Consider the following 10,659-nt stretch of genomic DNA (forward strand, 5'->3'; position numbering starts at 1 on the left):
ACAAGCATATTATATTAGAAAAATTATTTGGTATCTATAGGGCACCATTTAGTTCATGCCACACATCGATCATAAACTACTCATGTAAATTTATAAATGAGACTCATTAAAAAATTGTTCACTCATGTAAATTTTATGTCCAATTTTGTAAATAGGACTTTGAATGAAGTGAAACCGATTCCAAACTAACAAAAATCAACACATAAGGAAGTTTAGAGATAAATGTTGAGCCATATTTAGAAATCACTTTTGAACATTTGGTACCATGTAAGAAATCATTTGCACGCATAAGGTGGAACTTATCTCTAACTGCTTTCAAAAAACATAAACAAAAAAGACAAAGCTCATACCCACAAATTTCTCTTCAAACTCACATCCATGAATTTATTCCAAATTTTATCCGAATTCAAGGCACCCTAAATTAGTAAAAGTTCCGATATAAAAGTGTGCACAGTCTTTCTCTATTGATATAAATCTACATCCTGCTCTCTCTGAGTACATACAGATATATATTGAACTTCAAAAACAATTTTTTTTTATTTATAATATATCTTTTTTAGTTCTTGTATAGTGAATTTTTACATCTTGGAGAAGTGAAGATGACGAGTAGCGATGGCAAGTTCAAATCGAAACTCACCCTTTATGTTGTATCATGTTGGATTCTTGCAGCCTTTGGAGGCCTAATGTTTGGTTACGATATTGGAATTTCAGGTACGATACATATTTTTCTGTGTTTTAATTATGTGTTCGTCCTAACATACATTTGTTGTGTTGTGATTTTTTGTATAGGGGGTGTGAGTGCAATGGATGACTTCTTGATAAAATTCTTTCCATTGGTTCATGAGAGGAAACTTCATGCACTGGAAAACAATTACTGCAAATATGATGATCAGTTGCTTCAGCTATTCACATCATCACTGTACCTTGCTGCTCTGATTGCGAGCTTTGGTGCTTCGAAGGCTTGCAGTGCTTTTGGTCGAAAACCCACAATTCTAGTTGCTTCTACCTTCTTCATGGCCGGTGCTCTTCTCAGTGCCGCCGCTCAGGATACGTGGATGCTCATTATTGGCAGGATTCTTTTCGGCATTGGTGTTGGATTTGGCAATGAGGTATAAAGGATTGTGTTTTTGTTTTTTTCTTCAATATTTTCAAAATTTTAGGAAACTAAAGAAAAATCTGTTTTTACTTGTTTTTAAAAACGTTTTCATTCCTTTCTCTTTTTCTTCCATCTGGTGACCTATGACTGCAGGCCACCTTTCCTATTAACACTCTATGCCAACCTTCTCCAGTTGACGGCGATCCCCTTCTGCTAATCCCCGACCGCTCTGACATCCTACCAATGCAAAAAAAATTTTTTTTTTTTTGGTTTAGATCAATGGGGTTGGCCTGATGAGGGAGCTTCTTTACGAGGCGTGATGCATACATGTCCTATTTTCTATAAAAAAAAGAAAAAAAAATAACAACGTTATGTGATGGAAAATGTATTAATTCTTTAAAAAATAGTAATGCTATACAAAAACTTGACACATAATAATATGGTCCAGTTACATTTATTCACCACAAATCAAAAATTCTATCATTGTATCATTATAACTACTGTAAAAAATTTGAATCAAAAAAAAAAAAAAATAACTACTGTAAAAAAATATTATTGTCACATATGGTTTATATTTTTCCTTTGCAAAATGCAGGCAGTTCCATTGTTCTTATCAGAGGTAGCACCAGTGGAACACAGAGGAGCCGTAAACATCCTCTTCCAACTCTTCGTAACCATAGGAATCCTCTTTGCCAGTCTCGTAAACTATGCCACTTCATCTATTCACCCCAACGGCTGGCGAGTCTCTCTAGGCCTCGCCGGCACTCCAGCCTTAGTCCTCTTCATCGGCTCCCTAGTCATCACTGAAACTCCAACCAGCCTCATTGAGCGAGGCAACGACATGGCAGGCCGAGCAGCCTTGAGAAAGATCCGAGGCATTGATGAAGTCGATGCCGAGTTCGACCAGATAAGACAGGCTTGCGAGGAAGCTAAATTGATCAAACACCCATTCAAGAAGTTGATGAAGCGGTCGAGCATGCCTCCGCTGATAATCGGAGTCATGATGCAAGTGTTCCAGCAGTTTACTGGGATTAATGCAATTATGTTCTATGCACCAGTTTTGTTTCAGACTGTTGGGTTTAAAAATGATGCTTCATTGTTGTCTGCTGTTATTACTGGGATTGTGAATGTTTTGAGTACTTTTGTGTCCATTTATGCTGTGGATAAGCTTGGAAGGAGGAAGTTGCTTCTTCAAGCTTGTGTTCAGATGTTCGTCTGCCAGGTACACTTGATTTTCTTTCTTTCTTTTTCTTCCCCCCCCCCCCCCCCCCCCACTCTGGTCTTGTTTTGTTTTAGAAAGAAATAGGTCACTTGTCCTCTTCTATGCACCAGTCTGTCCTTTTTAACGTAGGTGTGACTTGTACCATGTCAAATTTGAATAAACATCATCATTTTCTAGGCTTTTTTAGTACTCTTTTTCTTAGTTTGAAATTTCAGACACTCATCACTCGAACAAAATACAGGTAGCAATTGCAGGGATTTTACTAGGTCACCTAAAAACAACAGGTACTCTAGACAGAGGCCTTGCAGCTGTTGTGGTGGTACTGGTTTGTTTGTTTGTTATGTCGTTCGCGTGGTCATGGGGACCTCTCGGTTGGTTGATACCTAGTGAAATATTCCCCGTTGAGACAAGAACTGCAGGCTTCGCGTTCGCTGTCAGCTCCAACATGCTCTTCACTTTCATCATAGCTCAAGCATTCTTGTCAATGCTATGCCACATGCAAGCGTACATATTCCTCTTCTTCTCGGCTTGGATTTTGGTCATGGGACTTTTCGTGATGTTCCTATTGCCAGAGACAAAGGGTGTCCCCATAGATGTCATGAATGAGAGGGTCTGGAAGCAACATCCAGTTTGGAGGAAGTTCATGGACGATGACGGTCCAAGAAGCCAAAATATGCCCTAAATCTATATATTCATATGATCCGCCCTTTCGGATTTTCCTTTCATGGAAATGAATAAGTTTGGGAACACAGAAAATGGAACCAGACACAGAATTATTGTGGACTGACAAGATTTTGTGAAGCAGAAGACTCTATCTTGTCTATTCATGAGTATTTTGTGTTTGTTTTGTTGTTTAGTTTCTGTGTTACTGGTAAAATTGCATGGAAGTAGTTGTTCATACGAAATCTTCAGAGTATGATTCAACTGAAAATACTTCAGACGCAGTTAGTTCAATTGTTGGAAATTTAAATTTTGTATAAAAAGAATCAAAAAAAGAAAAAAAGAAAAGAAAGATTATATACAGATTCAAAGGCAGGGCCTTTGTATTGTATACGGATTTTGTTGGTTGACTGAGGCCAATTGTTATTGCTTCTTTCAGCTAATTTACTTGAGGATTTGTAAGGAATAATGTTATACAAATAAAATTTTTATTTATGTGCATGGTTATAATCCTTGGCTCTCATTCTATATGCAAATGGGGACTTTTTTCACTATTTTTTGGGGAGAATTTACTTTATTGTGATTTGGATCATTGCATTTCATCTCCTATACTTCAATTAATATACAAAAAGTCTCGTTGTGATTTTGACTATTTAACACTTTGTTCTATTTTATTAAAAAATTCATCCAAACTAACGAAAAATAATTTAATATACACTTTCTAACAAAGTCAAAAGTACACTTCCAAAACAAAAACACAAAAAAAACATTTTCTTCACTTTTTTCCCGTCTAAAATCCCACACATTATTATGAATATAATTAAAAATCAAATCAATTATATACTTGCAATGTAATGATAGTCAATGTATACACTGGACAACAGTGGTTGAAGATAACCAAAGATTAGTTATCCTTGAATTTCTCTATTCCCTTGTTTCAATACATTTTTAAGTATCGAATTATATAAAAATTACAAAACATGATTCTATAATTAATTATACACATGACAACTTTCATTTCTTATTTCTGTGAATTGTTTTCTTGTATAAACCCTTATAGTGGCTCATTCTAATGCATAATACTTTTGATACAAGTTCCCATTCTTCCTTTCAAGGTGCACATGAAATGTGTAACTAGAACATAGTCAAAATTCCTGCAACAACAAAAAGTAGCAGTAGTCCAAAACAGAGCACTCTGTTTTGTGTGTGTGTGTGTGTGTGTGTGTGGGGGGGGGGGGGGGGGGGGGGGGGGGTGGGGGGTAGATATGGGTACCAATATAATTGTACCCGTCAATACATGCAGAAAAATTATCCAACCCCTTAACCACAATTATCTAAGAAAAAACTATCAGCAATTGCTTTCTTCAGTGTCATTGTGGCCCATCCGGAAACAGAGTATTTACAGAAATCCTTTAAGATAAATTATCAATAAGTCTTAATAGTTAGACTTAATTCACAAGTCCTATTGAAAATAAGTCATAATAAAATCATCGCTCAAAATAATCTTTTGTGATGAATTTTTACACATGTCGCTAAAAATTGACAATCAGGAATTTTTTGTCACGATTTTTATAAATTGTCACTAAAACTTATAATTAGTAACGTTTTTTTGTCACAAATTTTTTAAACTGTCATTGAAAGTTAAAAATTAGTGACTTTTTGTGATGATTTTTTAAAACTGTCACTAAAAACTTATAATTAGTCACATTTTTTTATAACAATTTTTAAACTGTCGCTGAAAATTAAAAATTAGTGATATTTTTTAATAGTGTTTGGTGAAAAATGCCATAAATTCTCACAGGACCTATTGGACAATAAGTCCACCTATTAGGACCTACATAGAAGTCCCCAAACTTTAATTTAAGGTACTAAGGCCTCGTTTGTTTTCAAAGGTAGAATGTAGGGGATTGATCGTGAGAAGATTGTTAGTCAGGGGATTGATAGTGAGGGGATTAAGTAAAATTGTATTTATTTTGATGATTGTTAGTGTAGGAATTGTTAAATTATTTTTATATAAAATAATAAAACAAATAAAAAAATACAAAAAACTAAAACATTAATGTTCAAAAAAAATTCCTAACATGTAAAAAATAAAAAAAACAAAAAAATTTCTAGTCTGGCAAACTATTTTTCTAATACTACCTCCACCTCTACCTCCACCTCCACCTCCGCCATCCCAATCCCCTTTCCAACCTCCATCCTAATCCCCTCCTCTATCTCAATCCTTTTCCCAACTCTACAAACAAACACAACACTCAATGGGTCCCACTTCCATCCTAATCCCATCCCACCCTCTATACCCAAAAACAAACGAGGCCTAATTACGTTACCAAATCATCCAAAGTCTTCATCATTTGGGTTGAGGGTCATAATTGATATTTTGATGGTTTTTATTTCTGATGTTATCCAGAATTGCTAGGTCTTCTAATGGGGATTAACAGAAGGGGAAAAAATTGAAATCTTAGGGTGTAGCGTAATTTCTTAAATGTCAAGGGAAAATCTATAAGTGTCGGTGTAAATTATTTTTAAAAATATTATGGGTTCAACTATTTTTTATTATTTCATGGCTAATATTTGGACAAATTTTCTCGATAGTGTCTACATTTTGTCTTGTGCCATCTTAGTATTTGCCATTTCAATTAGTTTAATTTTGATTTTTAATTTTAGATTTTGTATCAATTTGATATAATTATAACGCTGATTAGGGTTTTTGAAAAAAAAAAAAAATCACTGAGTTGATTGACGTCAACTTACTAAATTACACAAGTTCTTAATTTTATCTATAAAAGCATGACCAATGTCACTTATATGCGCATTGTTCATAAAAAAATACGATAAATTGTAATCAATTAGAGTAAATTGATACAAAATCATAAATTTAAATTAAAAAATAAACTAATTGATATTATAGGAGTTAAAATGATACAAAGGTCGAAGTATAAGAACTACCGGTATTATTTACTCTTAATATTTTTATACGAATGTAAGATTTCATGCGAGTGAGGAAATCAAATTTCTTAATTGTTTGTGACAATAATAAATACTTTATATAGTGAATTTTTACCATAAATTTTTTTTTCCTTCCCTCCTCGGATTTTACAAATATGAGTCATGTCATGACTATCTGAAATAACAGGAAGGAAACTAAAAATATATAAAAGCAAATAACAATAATTATAACTGTTTTTAATAAATCCACTTTACTCCTGCATTCAAACATGTTTGACCTTATAAAATTAAAAAACGGTTTCTAAAAAAAATAATAAAAAATACTATACTAAATTTTTTATCAAATATGTGACATCGGTGTGAGACCCACATCAAAAGAGAAAGAAAATCTTAGATACCTCAAAAGATGTACTAAAATTTCAACCAAATCTATCATGGACAGATTTGGTAGAAATTTTGGTACACTTTTTCGGTGTCCCACATCCATGTGACATTTTTGGTAAAAATTTTAATCCAGTTTTTGGAATCTCAACATGTGAGTCCCACACCCATTTGAAGCATTTGATAAAAATTTTAATAAATTTTTTGAAATCTTTAGCATTACTTAAAAAGAATGAAAAATGGTAGAGATTCCAAACGATGTATCAAAATTTTAGATGTTCTATTTTTAAGATTTATTATACATTAAGGACTATTAATAAAAGAGACTGATACTTAATGGGTATAAATCCCAAAAATAGGATGTATTAAGAATTTTCTAAATATCTCACACGAGGAACCATGTGAAAAACAATTACATTCCTTGACAGAAAGGATAAGAGATTTTGACCATCGGAACTACTTTCTAGCAAAAATAGGCTACTAAGATTTCCAAATCCTATCCATCTCAAAATCCCAAAATTAATGGGAATTCATTGTTATAAAAGCATCCAATTACCCTTCTTTCTCTCATTCTATCTTCTCTCTTATGTGAGATTTTTTCATTATGTCTTCTCTCTCCCGTGAGATTTCTTGTTTGAAGAAGATTAATAATTTTGAGTGCGTGTGTTTTTCAATTTGGAGAAGCAAAGATGGCTAATGCAGAAGTATTCAAATCGAAAATCACTGTATATGTGGTTGCTTGTTGGATAGTCGCAGCTTTTGGAGGCCTAATGTTTGGTTATGATATTGGAATTTCAGGTAATGCCCTCAACTATATTGATTTAATTCTTTGATTAGAAAATCATAGAGATATATATATTTATTTTATTAAATGCTTTAAAATAGTAAGTCTAGAAGTTATACACTAAATAATTGAAACAATTATTATTAAGCAATGATTCATAAAGGTTTATTGATGTTTGTTGCAAAATTATTATTTATATGTGAGTGTCAATGATCATTTTGCGTTCATGTGTTTGGTTTCTAATTCATTCGAGTAAATAATCAAATCTTATTATTTTGACTTTGACTTTATAGGTGGTGTGACTGCGATGGATGATTTCTTGATAAAATTCTTTCCAAAAGTTCACGAGAGGAAACTTCATGCAAAGGAAGACAATTACTGCAAATATGATGATTAGTTGCTTCAGTTATTCACATCATCACTGTACCTTGCTGCTTTGGTTACAAGCTTTGGTGCATCAAAGGCATGTCGTATATTTGGTCGCAAGCCCACAATTCTAGTAGCATCCCTATTTTTCATTGGAGGAGCTGGGTTCAGTGCTCTTGCTGAGCACAAATGGATGCTCATTTTTGGTAGGATTCTTTTTGGCATTGGAGTTGGATTTGGCAATGAGGTATATTTTTTTGTGCCTAAAATAAATTTTATTTTTTAATAATAGAGTTTCTAGGTGAGTTTGTTCGCCCTCCACTAATCATAGGGTTGAAGTTAACTGACAGAATTTTAGATTTTATCCTCAAATTTTTAATGTTCAATCAACCCTTTGAGTTATATTTATTTTACATAAAGTTTATGATAAACAAGGAAATTTTTTTTCCCCCCCTAACTATGATCTTCGATTCTAGGCTGTTCCAGTGTTGTTATCAGGGATAGCACCAGTCCAACACAGAGAGGCAGTCAACATTCTCTTCCAACTATTTGTCACAATTGGAATTCTCATAGCTGGCATTGTCAACTATTTCACTTCTACCCTCCACCCAATTGAATGGAGGGCCTCCTTAGCCATAGCTGGTGTTCCCGGCCTTGACCTTTTCTTCGGCTCCATGATTCTCACCAAAACACCGGCTAGCCTTATCAAACGAGGCAAGGACACTAAAGGCAAAGCAGCACTTAAGAAAATCCGAGGCGTAGACAACGTGGAAGACGAGTATGAAGAAGTGAAAAGGGCATGTGAGATATCCAAGGAAGTGAATCAACCTTTCAAGAAACTGATGAAGCGCTCGAGCGTGCCACCACTAGTCATAGGGATTATGTTGCAGATATTTCAGTAGATGACTGGGATTAATGCGATTATGTTCTACGCACCGACTCTGTTTCAGACCACGGGGTTCAAGAACGATGCTTTGCTGTTGTCTGCGGTGATTACTGGGATAGTGAATGTGGCAAGTACTTTTGTTTCAATCTATCTTGTTGATAAGATTGGAAGAAGAAAGTTGCTTCTCCAAGCCTGTGTCCAAATGTTCATTTGCCAACTACTAAATTAATTTCACTTCTTTGTAATTACATTTAAATTCTTCTCACTTAGTGCTTGTACTAATTAATTGAATCCAATTTCAGGTATCAATTGGTGTAATTCTACTGACTCACTTGAATACTACTGGGACAATGGACAAAAGACTTGCTGCGGTTGTGGTGGTGCTGGTGTGCTTGTATGTTATGTGCTTTGCATGGTCATGGGGACCTCTTGGTTGGTTGATTCCTAGCGAAACCTTCCCTCTCGAGACTAGAACCTCAGGCTTTGCTTTCGCTGTCAGCTCCAACATGTTGATGACTTTCCTTGTGGCTCAAGTTTTCTTGTCGATGCTCTGTCACATGTGAGCCTTCATATTCTTTTTCTTCTCTGCTTGGATTGTGGTCATGGGATTGTTTGTGGTGTTCCTTGTGCCGAAGACGAAAGGCGTTCCGATCGATTCCATTGTGGAGAGGGTGTGGAAGCAGCATCCGGTGTGGAAGAACTTCATGGATGATCACGATCCAAAGAGCAAAGAGATGGCATGATCATCACACACCTATTAAAACCGACTGTTGATGTGAATATGATTTTCTTCCCTTTTTTGGGAATTGTTTTTAGTGTTTTCATGGAGTTGGTTAATTGTTTTGGAAGATATGTCGTATATATACTTTTATTTTTTATAAAAATGTTTTATACGAATTTTGTGGGTTGACTGAGGCCAATTATTATTGCTTGTTCAGCTAATTTATTTGAGGATTTGTAAGGAATAATGTTAAACAAATAAAATTTGTATTTACTTGCTTGGTTATAATCATCGGCTCTCATTCTATATGTAAATGGAGACTTTATGCGCTATTTTTTGACGGCAAAATTTACGTTCTTCTATTGTGATTTGGGCCATTACATTTCATCCTCTATACTTCAATTAATATACAAAAAGTCTCTGTGTAATTTTTTTAACTTTTTAACACTATGCTCTATTTTATTAAAAAATTCATCCAAACTAACGAAAAATGATTTAATATACACTTTCTAACAAAGTCAAAAGTACACTTTCAAAACAAAAACACAAAAATACATTTTCTTCTTTTTTCCCCATCTAAAATCCCACACATTATTATAAATATAATTAAAAATCAAGTCAATTATACACATGCAATATAATGTTAGGCAATGCATACACTGGACAAAAGTGGTTGAAGATAACCAAAGATTATTTGTCATTGAATTTCTCTGTTCCCTTGTTTCAATACATTTTTAAGTATTGAATTATATAAAAATTTCAAAACATGATTCTATAATTAATTATACACATGACAAATTTTATTGCTTATTTGCTGTGAATTGTTTTCTTGTATATACCCTTTTAATGGCTCATTCTAATGCATCAATTTGTGATCAATTCAATCAATATAATCAATCCAAATACTTTTGATACAAGTTTCCATTCTTCCTTTCAAGCAGCACATGAAATATGTAACTAGAACATAGTCAAAATTCCAACAACAACAACAGTAGCAGTATTCCAAAACAGAGCACTCTGTTTTTTTTTTTTGGGTTGATATGGTACCAATATAATTTTACCCGTCAATACGTGTAGGCAAATTTTCAAACCACATACCCACAATTATCTTAGAAAAAACTACCAACAATTGGTTTCTTTAGTGTCATTGTGTCGTATCCTGAAACAGAGTATTTATAGAAACCCTTTAAGTTAAATTATCAATAAGTCCTAATAGTTAGACTTAATTCTCATTTAGTCCTATTGAAAATAAGAATTAATAAAATCGTTGCTAAAAATAATTTTTTGTGACGATTTTGTGCATATGTCGCTAAAAATTGACAATCAGTGACTTTTTGTCATAATTTTTGTAAATTGCCACTAAAATTTATAATTAGTAATGTTTTTCTGTGACAATATTTTTAAACTTTTGATTAAAGTTAATAATTAGTGACGCTTTTTGTAACAATTTTCAAACTGTCACTGAAAATTAAAAGTTAGTGACTTTTTTAATAGTGTTTGATGAAAAAAGTTAGGAAGTTTCATAAGACCTATTGGACAATAAGTCCACTTATTAGGACCTACACAAAAGTCTCCAAACATTAATTTAAGGTAC

The 10,659-nt window shown here is 33.6% G+C and overlaps 1 protein-coding gene and 1 pseudogene across 1 annotated transcript; both read left to right on the top strand.

Annotated features, from left to right (window-relative positions):
• Positions 1-791: 791 nt before the first annotated feature.
• LOC114297355 (sugar transport protein 8) lies at positions 792-3,416 on the top strand. Its single transcript, XM_028241767.2, has 3 exons — positions 792-1,109; positions 1,692-2,318; positions 2,560-3,416. The coding sequence occupies exons 1-3, from the start codon at positions 804-806 to the stop codon at positions 2,998-3,000; spliced, it is 1,374 nt and encodes a 457-aa protein (XP_028097568.2). The 5' UTR covers positions 792-803; the 3' UTR covers positions 3,001-3,416.
• A 3,581-nt stretch (positions 3,417-6,997) lies between these two features.
• Positions 6,998-9,087, top strand: LOC114297357 (sugar transport protein 8-like; annotated as a pseudogene).
• The last annotated feature ends 1,572 nt before the right edge of the window (positions 9,088-10,659 follow it).

The sequence above is a fragment of the Camellia sinensis genome, chromosome 6 (genome assembly GCF_055761805.1).
Source record: "Camellia sinensis isolate YWXY chromosome 6, ASM5576180v1, whole genome shotgun sequence".
NCBI classification, from domain to species: domain Eukaryota; kingdom Viridiplantae; phylum Streptophyta; class Magnoliopsida; order Ericales; family Theaceae; genus Camellia; species Camellia sinensis.

Coding starts and splice junctions, on each gene's coding strand:
- LOC114297355 (XM_028241767.2), top strand. CDS start 804: ATGGATGACTTCTTGATAAAATTCTTTCCATTGGTTCATGAGAGGAAA. Junction 1,110..1,691: donor GTGTTGGATTTGGCAATGAG/GTATAAAGGATT, acceptor TGCAAAATGCAG/GCAGTTCCATTGTTCTTATC. Junction 2,319..2,559: donor TTCAGATGTTCGTCTGCCAG/GTACACTTGATT, acceptor AACAAAATACAG/GTAGCAATTGCAGGGATTTT.